This window comes from Nannospalax galili, unplaced genomic scaffold (genome assembly GCF_000622305.1).
Source record: "Nannospalax galili isolate Female #2095 unplaced genomic scaffold, S.galili_v1.0 scaffold591, whole genome shotgun sequence".
NCBI classification, from domain to species: domain Eukaryota; kingdom Metazoa; phylum Chordata; class Mammalia; order Rodentia; family Spalacidae; genus Nannospalax; species Nannospalax galili.
In genome coordinates this window covers 4,463,138-4,480,370 of record NW_008330926.1, presented here as the reverse complement: position 1 = coordinate 4,480,370, position 17,233 = coordinate 4,463,138, and the positions used below count along the sequence as shown (strand labels likewise).

At 44.5% G+C, this 17,233-nt stretch overlaps 1 protein-coding gene and 1 pseudogene across 1 annotated transcript in view; both read right to left on the bottom strand.

Moving 5' to 3' along the window:
• Nup210l (nucleoporin 210 like) overlaps positions 1 to 17,233 on the bottom strand; it is a 125,284-nt gene that overhangs the window by 62,577 nt on the left and 45,474 nt on the right. Inside the window, 4 exon segments of the mRNA XM_008855152.3 lie at positions 2,837 to 3,029; positions 5,247 to 5,420; positions 9,366 to 9,587; positions 16,104 to 16,249. Of these exon segments, the coding sequence (XP_008853374.2) occupies positions 2,837 to 3,029; positions 5,247 to 5,420; positions 9,366 to 9,587; positions 16,104 to 16,249 (735 nt within the window).
• LOC115067689 lies at positions 972 to 1,779 on the bottom strand (annotated as a pseudogene).

The window sequence follows — 17,233 nt, the reverse complement described above, 5'->3', positions numbered from 1 at the left end:
ATATATATAAACTTTGCTTTAGGTAGAGTCTTACTATGTAGCTCTAACTGATCTGGAATTCACTATATAGACCAGGACAGCCTTAAACTCATACAGCTCTATCTGCCTCCAACTCCTGAGTGCTAGGATTAAAAGTGTGTACCACCATACCTGGATTTTTTTTTACATTTATTTATTAATTTGTTCATTGTGTGTGTGTGTGTGTGTGTGTGTGTGTGTGTGTGTACACGCACATGCATGCACTTATGCCAGCGTGTGTGTGGAGGTCAGAGAACAACTTTTGGGAGTTGGTTCTTTTCCACCTTGTGGTCCCAGGGATTAAACTCAGGTTGTTAGGCCTGATGGCAAGCATCCTTACTCCCTCAGCCATCTTACCGGCTCCGTAAATATAACCATAATGATCCCTTTCCTTTCTTTTCTTTCCTTTCTTTTTTCTTTTCTTTTCTTGTTTTTGTTTTTGTTATCTCAGGATGAAACTAGCTGTGTAGTTGAAGACTTTAAACTTCTCTAAAAAATTTTTTTATGGTGCCTAGAATGGTGGCACACGGTTTAACCCCAGCACTCAGGAGGCAGAGGCAGGTGAATCTCTGTGAGTTCAAGGCCCACCTGGTCTCCATAGCAAATCCAGGCCAGCCCTGGCTACAGGGAGACCCTGTCTCAAAAAAGAAAGAAAAAAAAATTATCTCTGTGGGGGCGGGACACTATGGTGCACTGGGGGAGATCAGAGGATAAATTATTTTTCTTTTCTTTTTTTTTTTTTTTTGGTCTTTTTGAGACAGGGTCTCCCTGTAGCTTCAGCTGGCCTGGAAGTCACTATGTAGACCAGGCTGGCCTTGAACTCAGAGATCTGCTGCCTGCCTCTGCCTCCCAAGTGCTGGGGCAAAGTTCTTTTTTCCAATGTTCAGTTTCCTTTAACGGCCCCCATCTCCCTGAAGGGCAGGTACAGGTAGCTAGGTGACAGCAAGAGATGTTCACTTGAAGAATTTGTCTTGATCGAAGGCTTTGTCAATCCAGGAAGGCCCAGTCCCAGGAGAAGTGCTCTCTGACCCAGATCTGGGTCTCCTTTCTGCCAGGGTCCAGCTTCTGCCACACCTATGACTCGGTGTCCACCTGACAATCTGGACTAGCAGGAAGGTTTCCTGACCTGGGAAGACCCAAACTCCAGAGAGGAAGTTGTTGCTGCAAGAGGGTGACGCTGGCAAAAGTCCAGTCACTGGAACATTCCAGTGATGAGAGTGCAACTCAAAGGTCTGGGGGAGCTCTTCAGCAAAGTGGTATTCAGCTCACTACAGGAACCAGCCATCCTTATCAAAGCACCTCCCCTTAATAAGGCAGTGCCAGAGAGAGGGTGTCTGCACTGCAGTGCTGAGCTTACACAAAGGTGCTCTCGGGCAGTGAGGAAGGTGCCGCTGGCCTTGGGCTCAGGAGCCAGTGCTGCTCACATCCATCCCCCTCTTCCTCAGGACTCTAGCTGCTGCCTTGGAGCCTTTGCTCAGCCTGGGGCTCCAGCTTCTCTCCCTGTGAACCCCTTTCTTCCTGTGGGGTAACATTTTTAGGCTGACACTCTGCAAACTTCTTAGCATCAGACTTGGCCATCTTCTCACACAACTTGATCTCCCCCGAAGACAGCCCTGATTGGGTCTGATCAATGCAGGTGAGGAACCAGGGCTTGGTATTGGGGAAGGACCTGATTACAGAGCCACAACTGGGTGCAGACCCACTCACCTGAAGTCCTCTTCATCAGGTGGGAGGCCATTTTCCTCACCCCCTCCTCCACATTGTTGTGCACGATACCCAAGGCTGGAGCTGTGTCACTGTCAGTGGACCTCACTGCTCCGGCTAGCTGCTGCCTCCAGAGACCTTCCCTGGAGCACTGTGGCTCACGTCACAGGCAATGGCAATGCTCTCAAATGCAGACTCTGTCTCACTCTCAAACACTGGAACCTTGCTGGCAGAAGTTTGTTGAGAAATTTGGAGATTTAGCTGGTTTGGCCAAAGTGGAAGTGGGGTGGTGCAGAGAGCATGTGTACCTGAACTGGCTATACTGAGCAGGGGCTTGAAGAACCTCCAGTTTTCAGGATGTATATACAGGATCCCAGTTGCCATGGTGAGTCCACAGAGAAAGAGGATGGGGTGGTAGGTCAAAGGACAGCTTTGTGAGTCAGTTTTCTTCTTCCACCTTTATGTGGGTTCTGTGACTCAAACTTGGGTTGCCAGGCTTGTGTGGCAAGCATCTTTACCCACTGTGGCATATCTATGGCCCAGACCTTGAACTTCTGATCCCCCTGTCGCTACCTCCAAAGTGCTGGGATTGTACGCATGAGCCACCATGCCACTTACACAGTGCTGAGAATGGAACCCAGGGCTTCACACAGGCTAGGCAAACTCTCCCGATTGAGCTGCCATTCCAGCTATCTCTCTAGCTTTCTGCCCCCTCTTCTCTCTTTCTCTATTTTTTGTCACTAAAGATGGAACCCAGGGTCTCACATGTGCTAGATAAGTTTTCTACCACTGAACAACATCACAAATCCTACCTTTAGATTTTTTTTTTTTTTTGAGACAGGATCTCCCTGTAGCCCCAGCTGTCCTGGAACTTGCTAGGTAGACCAAGCTGGCCTTGAACTCACAGAGATCTGCCTGCCTCTGCTCCCAAGTGCTGGGATTAAAGACATGCGCCATCATGCCCGGCTACGTTTTCTAAAGAACTTGCAACTATCAAAGATGAAAGGTAAGATAAAATTCAAAATGAAACAGTTGCTTAAAAGGGATATGAACTATTAAATAATATGAGCCATTAGCAGTGCACTGAAAATGTTTGTAAACTTCATATTAATACCATGCAGCTGGGTCTGCCCACTGCCATCATCTTTGGCTACCATCTCCATTGACATCGAATCTTCAAAATGGGCTAGTGTCTCATTGGAAGATTTCCATTCTAACATCAACGAACTGAAATTATCAAACTTCCTCCCATGTTGATCAAATGCTGCCAGTTCCAGGACTGTGTCCCTCAGCCTTGATACAGGAATCTGCATTAAAATAAAAGTAATAAAGGACTTTTAAAAAATTCAGGGCCTTGGGGCTGGAGAGATGGCTCAGCAGTTAAGAATACTGGTTGTTCTTGCAGAAGACCTGGGTTCGAATCTTAGCACCCACATGGCAGCTAACAACTGTCTGTAACTCCAGTTCCAGGGGATCTGACGGCCTCTTCTGTCCTCCGAGGGCATTGCATGACACGGGTGCACTTACCTACATGCAGGCAATATACTCATACACATAAAATAAAAAATAATAAATAAAATATTAAAATAAAATTCAGGGCCAATGGGGTGGCTCAATGGGTTAAGGTGCTTGAGTTTCATTCCTGGAACCTACATAGAGGTAGAAGGAGAGAAATGACTCCACAAAGTTCTCCTCTGACCTCCACATGTCTACCACAGCATGTGTCCACACATACACACCCATCCACTCACCCTGACATGAATAAAAAAATAGAAGTTAATAAATCAAAACAAAATAGAGAATACTAAAACTTAAAAGGGTGTAGTGCAAATAATGCTTAAAGAGAAATTTCTATTTTAACTATAGTAAATGGAAGGGAGGGCTGGGGGTATGTAGCTCAGTTGGTGTTTGCCTAACATTCACAAAGCCCTGGGCTTGATCTCCAGTACTTCATAAACCAGGCATGGTGATGAATGCTTGCTTGGGAGGTGGAAATTCAAGGTCATCCTCGGCTATTTAGTGAGTCTGAGGCCAGCCTGGGCTACATGACACAGTCAGAGAGAGAGAGAGAGAGAGAGAGAGAGGAGAGAGAGAGAGAATGAATGTTGATACACACTTGTAATCCCAGCACTTGGAAGACTAAAACAGGAGGATTGACAGTTTGAGGCCATCCTGGCTCACCTAGTGGGGACTGCATGGATGTGTTACCATGGCAACTTTATCACCTTTTTTTTTTGTCTTTTTGAGACAGGGTCTCCTTGTAGCCCCAGCTGTCCTGGAACTCACTATGTAGACCAGGCTGGGCTCAAACTCACAAAGATCCGCCTGCCTCTGCCTCCCAAGTGCTGGGATTAAAGGTGTGTGTCACCACACCCAGTTTGTTGTTGTTTTTTGGTCTTTTTGAGACAGGGTCTCCCTGTAGCCCTAGCTGGCCTGGAACTCGCTATGTAGACCAGGTTGGTCTTGAACTCACTGAGATCTGCCTGCCTCTGTCTCCCGAGTGCTGGGATTTAAAGGCATGTGCCACCATGGCCAGCTATCACTATTCTTCATGGTAGATTTGGAGAAGAGGTCATTTTTATTACTTATTAATAATGTTAATACAAGATTTGATAGAAGATGTTGATAAAACAACTTGGAAGCTATTTAGAGAGAGGTCTCAATAGTCTGTGGCTACAATCACAAGCTGTGTACAGTGAACAAGTTGTGGTGGTTTGAATAAGAATGTCCTTCATAGGCTCCAAGTATTTGGACATTTTGTCCCCAGTTGGTGGCGCTGTTTTGGAGGTTTTAAGAAGTTTTGGCCATGCTGGAGGAAACACATCACTGGTGGTGGGCTTAGAGTTCTTAAGCCTTGCCAGTTTCCAGTCTCTCTGCTTCCTGTGCCCGCTTCAAGATGTGATCCCTTGGCTTTCTGCTCTAGCGACCTCTGCTGCCTTGCCTCCCACACTATCATGGACTCTAACCCCTCTGAAATCATCAGCCAAATAAACTCTTCCTTCTGTAAATCGCCTTGGTCACAGTATATTATCAGAGCAACAAAAAAGCTACCAATACAGAAGTTGGTACCCTTTGGAAGTAAAGCCCCAATACACAAGTCACGTCACTACGGGTCCACAGTTCTAATGTACTTTACTCTTCTCATACGTTATCAGAGAACCACTAACAAAGAAAGCAATACCTCTAACTTTAATCAGACAAAAGTTATATTTCAGTATCTTTATTTCTTTTTTTAATTTAAAAATAGCTCATACATATTTTTTACATGTATGAGTATATTGCCTGCATGTGTGTTAAGTGCATCCGTGTCATGCAGTGCCTGTGGACACTGGAAGAGGGTGTTGGATCCTCTGGAACTGGAGTTAACGGACAGTTGTTAGCCACCATGCGGGTGCTGGGAATTGAACCCAGGTCCTCTGCAAGAGCAGCCAGTGCTCTTAACCACTAAGCAATCTCTCTACCCCCAGGTTCTTTATTTCTAAAGCATATAAGACGTAAGTGTTGGGGACATGGTCTGTACTTACCAGCTGCTTATTGTACTGTTGCAGAGGACATGGCTGGGTGCCAGCTGGCTCCTTGTATACTGGTGTTACCAACATACTGGCAGGGTGGGCACATATGTAGCGCACCTGCACAATTTCCACAGCTGGACTAGGGTTCAGGACACCTGGATGATTCCCAATCCGCAAGGTAAGAATCTTTAAGGAAATACCAGCAAGAGTTATTTGTGGGTAGACACTTGATGTCAGCTGCACCAAACTACATGTGTCAGAATTATCAAGCTGCATTACAGAGGAGCCTTTCTGGATATGACAGTCAGACACATCACTTAAAGGCATGTGACCTCCGCTCCACAGTAAATAAATAACTCTAACTTTTAAAAGGTAGAGGCAATCAAAGAGGACACCTGAAGTTGGCCTCTGATCTCCAAGTGCAAACATGTACACAAGAACCTGAATGCACACCCATACAATCAAGTACATACACCATATACATGCAAGGGTGTGTATGCACACACATACACACACATGCACATAGTAAAAATAAAATAATAGATAACAGGGTATCATGGAAATTTGGCTGGGTATGGTGGTTCACGCTTGTAATCCCAGCACTCAAGAAGCAGAGGCAGGGGGAATCACTGAAAGTTCAAGGTCAGCGTGGTCCCAATATCTAGTTCCATGCCAGTCATATATATGGTGAGATCTTGCGTCAGGACACCAAGAAAAGGTATGAGGGTGATGATCTGGCTTCCACATCTGTCATCCCATGGATTGCCAGGTTTGATCTGGCTGATCAGTCAAGAGTACAGAAATAGCTACACTTCTGTACTACAACCTCCAAGCAAAACATCAAAAAAATTATAGAAGGAAAGAAAAATTAGGCCAGCAAGATGGCTCAGACAGTAAAGGTGTTCCCTGACAACCTGAGTTCAAATCTCAGGATCTACAAAGTAGAAAGAGATTTGACTCCTGCAAGTTGTCCTCTGTCCTCCACATGCATGCCATAGCACACATGCACCCACATACATATACATGTGCATATGTATACACAGAGATTTTTACAAGTTTATGTATATCAGCGCTTTGTCTGCATGAATATAAGCGCACCGTGTTGTGTGTCTGCTGCCTGGGGAGGCTAGAAAAGGGCATTGGACCCCTTGGAACTGGAGTTAAGGATAGGTGTTAGCCGCTGTGTGAGTGCTGGGAACCAAATTCAGGTCCCCAGGTGCTCTTAACCACTGAACGGTCTCTCCAGCCCCACGAAATTTCTATTTTTAAAAAAGGAAATCTAAACTTAACCAATTGGTTTAGACTTTTCTTCCAACAAACCTTTTGCTATCTGTCAGTGGGACACGGGGCTGCGGAGATGGCTCCATGGGTAGCAGTGCTTGGTCTGCAAGCCCGAGGACCTGAGTTTGAATCATTAGCACCTATGGAAAAGGTTGTGAGTGCCTATCACACCAGCGTTAGAGGGGTCAGTCAGCGTAGTCCAGATTGTGAACTTCCTGTTTTGTGAGAGACCCCGACTCAAGTTAATAAAGCAAGAACAAGAGAAGACAATAATGTCCTGCTCTGGCCTCCACACCTGCATGCTCACAGACACCTCCATGTTCAGATCCATGCAACACGCACGCACGCACACACACACACACACACACACACACACACACACGAAAATAAAAATAGAATAAATAAAATTTTAAATGATTTCTTTTTGAGACAGGATTTCCCTGCAGCCTCCCGAGTGCTGGGATCAAAGGTGTGCACAACCACGCCTGGCTAATTTCTAGTCTTAAATGCAGTAAAATTCACTACAGGTATTAGAAAGATGTCTAACTGATCAACTGATCGAGACTGAGTTCGTACTAGGTTGATATCTTACATTACTTCCCTGTGGGGGACTGGAGAGATGGCTCAGTGCTGTGCAAGCTTGAGAATGTGAGTTTGGATCCCATCACCCAAGTAAAAACTGTGGTTGAATGCGCGTGCCTGTAACCCCAGGGCTGTGGGGAGGGGGAGCAAAGACAGGTGGATCTATGGGCCTTGCTGGTCACCAGCAAGCTCCAGGTTCAGTAAGAAATGCTGTTGCAAAAGAAAAAGGCAGAACCAGGCATGGTGGCATGTACCTTTAATCCTAGCACTCCAGAGGCAGAGGCAGGGGGAGCTCTGTGAGACAAGCCTGGTCTACATAGAGTTCCAGGCCAGCTGGGGCTACAGGGAGATCCTGCCTCAAAAAAAAAAAAAAGGTGAGGGGAGTGACAGAGCAGGTTCCCGAGGTCCTCCTCTGGCTTCCTCACTTTTGAGTACGTACACAAACACACACACACACACACACACACACACACACACACACACACACATTCATATACCACATGCACACACAAAATCAAGATAATAACTCCCTGTGGGATGGCTAGCCTGGTTCAGTCGCACACCAAATCTTCAATGCCAGTTAAACTACAAACCTGTTGATAATGCAGGTCAAAGCTGTAAATGAGAACTATGAAAACCGATCACTACCTAAAAAGAAACAATGTGGCACTTTGAAGTTACTCTTTCTTGAATTCTTTGAAGTATAAATAAAAAATCTTCTAGTTGGGACTGGAGAGATGGCTCAGTGGTTAAGAGCACTGGCTGTTCTTGCAGAGGACCCGGGTTCAGGTCCCAGTGCCCACATGGTAGCTAACAACTGTCTGTAACTCCAGGAACAGGGAATCCAATGCCCTCTTCCGAACTTCTCAGGCACCAGGCACACACATGGTACACTTACATGCAGGCAAAACCCTTGTACATATAAAATAAAAATAAAATCTTTGGGGCTGGAGAGATGGCTCCACGGTTAAAAACATTGACTCCTCTTGCAGAGGACCCAGGTTCAATTCCCAGCACCCACATGGTGGCTAACAACCATCCATAAGTCCAGTTCCAGGAGAATCCAGTGCACTGCATGACACGAGTAAACCTACACACATGCAGGCAATACACACATACACCTAAAATAAAAAATATTAAAAAAATAAAATAAAATCTTAAAAGAAATTTGTCTGTATAGTGTGCATGTGTGTGGGTATATGGAACTCTAATTCCAGAGGATCCAATGTCCTCTTCTGGCCTCTGTGGGCATTTCATAACAGGTGCACTTATACACATGCAGACAAAATACGCATACACTTAAAAACAAAAATAAGTAAATTTTTTTTGGTCTTTTTGAGACAGGGTCTCCCTGTAGCCCCAGCTGTCCTGGAACTCACTATGTAGACCAGGCTGGCCTTGAACTCACAGATCTCTGCCTGCCTCTGCCTCCCGAGTGCTGGGGTTAAAGGTGTGTGCCACCATACCCAGTTTATAAGCAAATTTTTTCTAATGATCTTTAATTGTTTAGTAAACTATCAGAATTCTCCAGTAAGCAAACAGAAACCAGTGGATACAGTTAAAGGAAAGTACAGTTAAAAAAACATCCTGTTGGGCTTGGTGGCACACGCCTTTGGTCCCAGCCCTCGGGAGGCAGAGACAGGTGGATCTCTGTGAGTTTGAGGCAAACTAGGGCAACAGGGAGACCCTGTCTCAAAAAGACCAAAATAAATAAATAAATAAATAAATAAATAAATAAATAAATAAATAAATTAGTTAGCTAGTTAGTTAGTTAACTAAATAAAATAAGCTGGGTGCAAGCCTGTAGTCCCAGCACTGGGGACTACGGAGGCAGGCAGATCTCTGTGAGTTCGAGGCCAGCCTGGTCTTCATAGTGAGTTCCAGGCCAGCAGGGGCTACAGGGAGACCCTGTCTCAAAAAGGCAAAATAAATAAATAAAATAAAAAATAAAAAAAGATCTTTAATAATTACAATTTTTCTCTATAAACTAAATCCACTGGACTCTGAAAAGGAATGGCTAGACCTACAAGAGTATTGGATTAAAAATAGTTACAATGCTGGGCACGGTGGTGCACACCTTTAGTCCCAGCACTAGGGCAGGCAGAGGCAGGCAGATCTCTGTGAGTTCAAGGCCAGCCTGGTCTACATAGTGAGTTCTAGGTCAGCTTGGGTTATAGGGAGACCCTGTCTCAAAAAGACCAAAAATAAATAAGTAAATAAAAGTAAAATGTTACTTAATACTAATGTCAGAAAAAGACTTTTTCTTACTTGTTCCCCTAAGTTCAGGCATAGGACGCGGTAGATGTACTGGTTCTGTTTTCTCTTAGCAGGTAATTGAACTTCTGTTATTCTAATGTCCTCTGTCTTCTCTATGCTCAGCTCCAAAAAAAATTGGGATGGCTCCAAGATCCATGGATGAGGGCCCCCTTCAAATACCATTTCCTTTACAGACTGCCATGTCACCAAAGCCACTTCCACTGGGTTTAGAGCCTAAAACATATCAATCCGTATTTGATTATGAAATTATTTTATTATTTAGACAAAGCCTCCCCCCCACCTCTGTCTCATGTAGCCCAGGCTGGCCTCACATTAGCTTTGTGGCCGAGAATGGCCTTAAACTTCAGACCCTCCTGCCTCCACCTCCCTCCTGTTGGGATTATGGGGGTGCTGGCACCAAGTCTGCTTTTATGTGGTGCTGGGGATCAAAGCCGGAAGGCATGTTCGATAAGTGTTCTACCAACTTAGCCACATCCCCAATCTTATATTCTCTTAAATAATGTATGAACAATGTAAAAAGGGATTTACTTATGTTCCACAAAGGATATAGGTGTAGAAACCCAGATAGGATCTGCCTCATGATAGGGAAAGATTGAAAGTCTCGAATAGTCTGAGAAAGGCAGATTTGGGGTGGAAAAAGAATACACCGAGTGTTACAGAGGGGCGCAACGGAGAATGGTTTACAAGTCCTTTACAGAAGAAATGAACAGAAGGAAAGAACTTACACAGAAGCTTCATGGACCTGTTCCCTAAAAAATGCAAATCAAGGGCAGACAAGATGGCTCAGCAGGTAAAGCACTTGCTGACAAGCCTAAAGACCCGAGTTTGACCCCGGGAAACCACACAAAAGTGGAAGAAGCCACAGCATGCACACCTACACACATCATGTATAAACAAATACAATACACAATAAACACAATAAACACACAATAAACAAAAATTAATTTTAGGAGGGTATAGCAGTACACACCTTTAATCCCAGCACTCGAGAGGCAGAGGCAGGTGGATCTCTGTGAATTCAAGGCCAGCCTGGTCTGCAAAGCCAGTTCTAGGCCAGCTGGGGTTATAGAGAGACCCTGTCTCAAAAACAAACAAAAATAAACAATTTCTTTTTTTGGAGCCGAGGCCCAAACCCAGGGCCTTGCGCTTGCTAGGCAAGCACTCTACCACTGAGCTAAATCCTCATAAATTTAAATAAAAGAGAAAATCAAAAATTATTTCCTTAGGTTAATAGCCTGCAATTAATCAAAATAATTGAATTAACTTATATAAAAGGGCAATTGTGGGGCTGGAGAGATGGCTCAACAGTTAAGAGCACTGGCTGTTCTTGCAGACATTCAATTCCCAGCACCCACATGGTGGCTAACAACCATCTCTAACTTCAGTTCCAGTCGATCAGACACCCTCTTCTGACTGCTGTGGGCATTGCACTGCATGGGTTCACTTACACACATGCAGGCAATACATTCATACATATAAAGTACACACTCATACACATAAAGTGAAAATAAGTAAATAAAATAAAAGGACAATTGTGGGAGCTAGACAAGATGGCTCGGTGACTAAGAGTGCTTGCAGTGCACGTGAGGACTTGGGTTCAGAGCCCAGTACCCATGTATTAGAGATCTCCCTGCCTCTGCCAGCGAGGCCTGGGATCAAAGGTGTGCACCACCAAGCCCAGCCAATTCTTTTTTTATTTTTTATTTTTTTTGGCTTTTTGAGACAGGGTCTTCCTGTAGCCCCAGCTGTCCTGGAGCTCACTATGTAGGCCAGGCTGGCCTCAAACTCACAGAGATCTGCCTGCCTCTGCCTCCCCAGTGCTGGGATTAAAGGCATGAGCCACCACGCCCAGCAGCCAATTCTTTTTTTAAAGAACATAAACATTCTGTTGTTTCATGAGACAGATCCACAGGAGAGCTGTAGTGCCCAAGGTCAGCCCAACTTCCAGCAAGTCAGGCTTGGCATTGGGCGGCTCCTGTGGCAACGTGTAGAGTCTGGGGAGCCAGGCAGGGGCCAGCAGTCTGCAGAAGGCACCAACCTGCCCAGCCATTACTTCTTTTTTTAAAAAAAATATTTTATTTATTATTATTTTTATGTGTATGCATGTATTGCCTGCATGTACTTAAGTGCACCGTGTGCAAGCAATGCCTTGTAGAGGCCAGAAGAGGCTGTCAGAGCCCTGGAACTGGAGTTATGGACAGTTAGCTGCCATGTGGGTGCTGGGATTCAAACGCAGCTCTTCTGCAAGAATAACCAGTGTTCTTAACCACTGAGCCATCTCTCTGGCCCTAACTTTTTTTTTTTAAAGAAATTTATTATTTTGTGGGTGCATGGTATGTGTGTTGTACATACCATGGCACACATGTAGAGGTCAAAGGACAACTTTGTGCAATTGATTCTCTCTTTTCATGTTTATGTGGGTTCTGGGGATGGAGTGCAGGTCATCAGGTTTGCATGGCAAGTGCCTTTGCCCAGGCAACCACCTCACCAGCCCAAAATAAATTCTTTTTTTTTTTTGGACAGGGCTTCCCTGTAGCCCCAGCTGGCCTAGAACTCTCTATGTAGCCCAGGCTAGTCTCAAACTCACAGAGATCTGCCCACCTCTGCCTCCCAAGTGCTAGGACTAAAGGTGCGCACCACCATGCCTGACCAAAATAAATAAATTATTTTTTTTAAAAAAAATATTTTATTTAGCAGGAAGACCCTGTCTCAAAAAAAAAATTTTAAAGGTCAGTTTTAGTTTTAACATTGTGAAGATATTAAAAGAATCTCATAACTTTCACTCCTTTTTCTCCTGCTGAAAAAAATTAAGCCAAATATACAAAAAAAATTATTATTTTTATTTTATGTGTATGTGTGTATGTAGGTGTATGTTTTATTTATGTGTATGTGTATTGCCTGCATGTAGGTAAGTGCACTTGTGTGGTGCAATGCCCATGGAAGACAGAAGAGGCTGTCGGATCCCCTGGAACTGGAATTACAGGCAGTTGTTAGCTGCCATGTGGGTGTGAGATTCGAAGCCAGGTCTTCTGCAAGAACCACCAGTGTTCTTAACCACTGAGCCATATCTCCAGACCCCCAAATAAATAAATTCCTAAAAAGCAAGTTAGAATGAGTAACTCCTCACTGCCCGGTACTGGGGATGGAACCCAGAATCTTGTGTCCTTGTGGGCGCTTAGGTGAGCACTCTACCACTGACCAGCACCTCCAGCCCCAGGATACAGGTAAAGCAAAAGATGTAGGACTAAAACACTGGTCAAAAAAAGCAAATCTTTGCCAGGTGTGGTGGCACACACCTTTAATCCCAGCACTCGGGAGGCAGAGGCAGGTGGATGGATCTCTGTGAGTTCAAGGCCAGCCTGGTCTATATAGTGAGTTCTAGGACAGTTGGGGCTACAGGGAGACCCTATCTCAAAAAGACCAAAAAAAAAAAAGCAAATCATTGTTTTCCTTTTCTTAATTTTTACTTGTTTGTTTGTTTGTAAGCAGGATCTCACTATGTAGGTCTGGCTGGTCTTGATCTCACAGAGATCCATGACTTCCCTCTGCCTCCTGAGTGCTGGAATTAAAGAACTTCTGGTTCTTTTTTCATTTTAATTAATTAATTAATTAATTAATTTGGTCTTTTTGAGACAGGGTCTCCCTGTAGCCCCAGCTGACCTGGAACTCACTATGTAGACCAGGCTGGCCTTTAACTCACAAAGAGCCACCTGCCTCTGCCTCCCAAGTGCTGGGATTAAAGGCGTGTGCCACCATACCTGGCTTCTTTTTTCTTTTAAACAGGGTCTCCCTGTAGCCCCAGCTCAGAGGTTAAGAGCACTGTTTGTTCTTCCAGAGGACTCAGGTTTGAATCCCAGTACCCACATAGTGGCTAACAACTGTGCATAAGTCCAGTTCCCGGGGATCTCATGCCCTCTTCTGGTCATTTCCTGTCATGGGTGCACTTATACACATGCAGGCAACACACTCACATACATAAGAAAATAATAAAATAAGGGGGGCATGGTGGTGCACGCCTTTAATCCCAGCACTCGGGAGGCAGAGGCAGGCGGATCTCTGAGTTCAAGGCCAGCCTGGTCTACATAGTGAGTTCCAGGACAGCTGGGGCTACAGGGAGACCGTGTCTCAAAAAAGACAAAAAAAAAAAAGTTTGGCAGGGCATGGTGGTGCATGCCTTTGGTCCCAGCACTTGGGAGGCAGAGGCAGGCGGATCTTTGTGAGTTCATAGGCCAGCCTGGTCTACATAGTAAGTTCAGGTCAGCTGGGACTACAGGGAAACCCTGTCTCAAAAAGACAAAAAAAAAAGTTTTTAAAAAATCTTTTAAAAAAGAAAGAAAAGGAAAGGAAAATGGTATCTGGAGTTATAACCACTAAGCAGTGGTTAAAATGGCATACTGCTCTTGCATAGGACTTGAGTTTGGTTCCTAGAAGCCATGTCAGGTAGCTCACAACCACCGATATAACTCCAGATTCAAGGGATCTGATGCCTTCTTCTGGTCTCCAGGGGCACATACCCTTATAGAGACATACACACAAGTATACACTAAAACTAAAATAAATCCTTAGAAATAAAAAGGAGTGCTGGGTGTGGTGGTGCACACCTTTAATCCCCAAGCTTGGGAGGCAGAGACAGGTGGATCTCAGTGAGTTCAAGACCAGCATGGTCTACATAGGGAGTGTCAGACCAGCTAGGACTACAGGGAGACCCTGACTCAAACAAAAAACAAAAAACAAAAAAAATGATATGCTGCACAATAAAGTCAACTTAAAATGCAAATTAGAGGCCTGCAAGATGGCTGGGCCAGTAAAGGAATTTCAGCACAAGCCTGGCGACCTGAGTTCGATCCTCTGAACCCATGTAAAGGTGGAAGGAGAGAACCAACTCCACAGAGTTGTCCTCTGACCTCTACATGCATGCTATTAGCACACATGGTCACACATACACAATTAACAAATACATTAAAAATAGAAATTAGGACTAGTAGTGTAACTCAGTAGCATAAGACCTCCATATAGGGGAGAACAACACAACAAATTAGAACAAGCAAGTTATCTTTGTTTTTTCCTAACCTCTAATATAGATATTTTTGCTTTGCTTTATCTTAGTGTGTGTGTGTGTGTGTGTGTGCACATGCCTGTGTGTGTTTGTATGTGTGTTCATGCTGTGGTACAAGTGTCGAAGTCAGAAGACAAACACAGGTGTGCACTGTGTTTGAGATGGGGGTCTCTTTGTTTTTCACAGTCAGTGCATGTGCCTGGCTAGCTGCAAGCTTCTGGGACTGTCTGTCTCCACTTCCTGTCTTGCTTTAGGAGCACTGGGATTGCAGAAGCACACTGCCACACCCCGCTTTATGTGGGCTCTGGGAATTTATTTACTTATTTAGTTTGTTAGTTAGCTACTTTTATTTTATATGTATGAGTGTTTTTGCCTGTACGTATGTAAGTGTACCTGTGTCGTGCAATGCCCATGGAAGCCAGAAGAATGCTCTTAACCTCTGATCCATCTCTCCAGCCCTGGGTTTTGGAAATTTAAACTCAGGTCCTTATGCTGCATGGCAAGTGCTTTACCCACTGAGCCATCTCTCCAGTCCTTGTTTTTGTCTTCTGAGTGTCTCATGCAGTCCAGGCTGGCTTCAAACTTGCTATATAGCTGAGGATGACATTGAACTTCTGATCCTCCTGTCTCTACCCTCAGAGTGCCAGCATTACAGGTGTGTGGCACTATACCTGGTTTTATATGGTGCTGGGATTGAATGCTGGACTTTGTGCATGCTAAACAGGCATCGTACCACACAGGTACACTTACATACATTCAGGCAATACATTCATACACATAAAATAAAAATAATAAAATATTTTAAAAAGCTTGCTAATATAAGATAAAGATATTCCTGAATGTGGGTGGAGATGTGGCTCAGTTGGTAGAAAGCTTGCTTAGCAAGCACCAGGCCCCCTGTGTTCTATCCCAGCACTGCCTAAACTGGGGGTGGTTGTTAAAAACAAAACAAAAACCTCCTGTAAACCTAGCCTTTGTGAGGTGGAGGCAGATCATCTTTGGATACATAACTAGTTCAAGGCCAGCCTGGGATACATGAGACCTAGTTTTTTTGTGTGTGTGTGTGTGTGTGTTTTTTTTTTTTTTTTTGGTTTTTTTGAGACGGGGTCTCCCTGTAGCCCTAGCTGTCTTGGAACTCACTATGTAACCAGGCTGGCCTTGAACTCACAGAGATCAGCCTGCCTCTGTCTGCAAGTGCTGGGATTAAAGGCATGTGCCACCACTCCCAGTTGAACTCAATCTTAAAAAAAGAGGGAGATGGGACTGGAGAGATGGCTCACCAGTTAAGAACACTGGCTGTTCTTACAGAAGACCTGGGTTTGAATCCCAGCACCCACATGGCAGCTAACAACTGTCCATAACTCCAGTTCCAGAGGATCCAATGGCCTCTTCTGTCCTCTGTGGGCACTGCACAACATGGGTGCACTTATATACATGCAGGCAATACATGCATGCACATAAAAAAACAAAAATAATAAAAAATATTTAAAAAAGAGGGAGAGAGATTGAGGAAGTGAGATAAATTCCCTGATATTAGGGCATGGTGAGAGAGTTTAGATCTACAACCAAGACAATGGTAAATACAGAGATCACAGTCCTGACAGTGATCCTTAGTAGAGAGCATGGGCAGTGGGGACCAGGTGCTTGACCACGCCTACTATGGGACGGCTCACCTTTAGTGGTTTATAAGCAGCGAAAGTGCCACTGCTTCCCACCTGGTCTTCAGATCCAGTCACACTGACTGTCACCACAGCATGGCCAGGAGCTGCGGCTGCTATGTGTACACTGGAACAGTGCATTGGTCCAGGTCTCTGAATACCTTTCAATCAAAAAACATGATTTCAATCAAGCATGGCAGCACAGGTCTAGACTCTCAGCACTTAGGAGGTAGAGATAGGAGATAGGAGTTTGAAGCAAGCCTGGGCCTGGATTACATGAAACCCTGTATCAAAAACAAACAACACCCCTCAAGCCCCACCATGATTTCAGGAAATGAGAAATAGAAATATTCTACAGAAATAGAATAACTTTAGCACATTAAAAATGTAATATGTGGGCTGGAGAGATGGCTCAGTGGTTAAGAACACTGACTGCTCTTGCAGAGGACACGGGTTCGATTCCCAGCATCTACATGGTGACTACGAACTGTCCTTAACTCCAGTTCCAGGGGAATCCGAAGCCCTCTTCTGACCTCCGTGGCATTGCACGACATGGGTGCACTGACATACATGCAGGCAATACACTCATGCACATAAAATAAAAAATAATAAAATACATTTAAAAAAAATATATGTATATATAATATGCTAGGTATGGTGATGCGTGCCTTTAATCACAGCATTTGGGAGACAGAGGCAAGTAGATCTCTATGAGAGTGAGGCCAGCATGGTCGACATTGCAAGTTCCAGGCCAGCTGGGGCTACAGAGAGGCCCTTTCTCAAAACCCCAAAAAATAAAATAAAGTAACTTTGACTGGGTATGGTGGCATGTGCCTGTTACCTTACACCTGGGGAGGCTGGGGAAGGAGGATTCTTGCAAATTGCAGTCCAGTTTGGTATACAAAGTGACACCTTGTCTCCAACAAAACACAACAAAACACAGCACCTTGATATAACCACTAAGTTCCAATTGTTTGATATCAAGTCGGTACTACTTCTTTGCTTATCTCAGTGTTGGACAAGTCTAGCATGCACAAGTCTGGATTCAATTGCAAGCATGGCAAAAAACAAACACAAAGGCCCAGACATCAAGGCATTGCTTTCAAAATTTTTGATATGTAAAGCACACACACCCACATTCATTC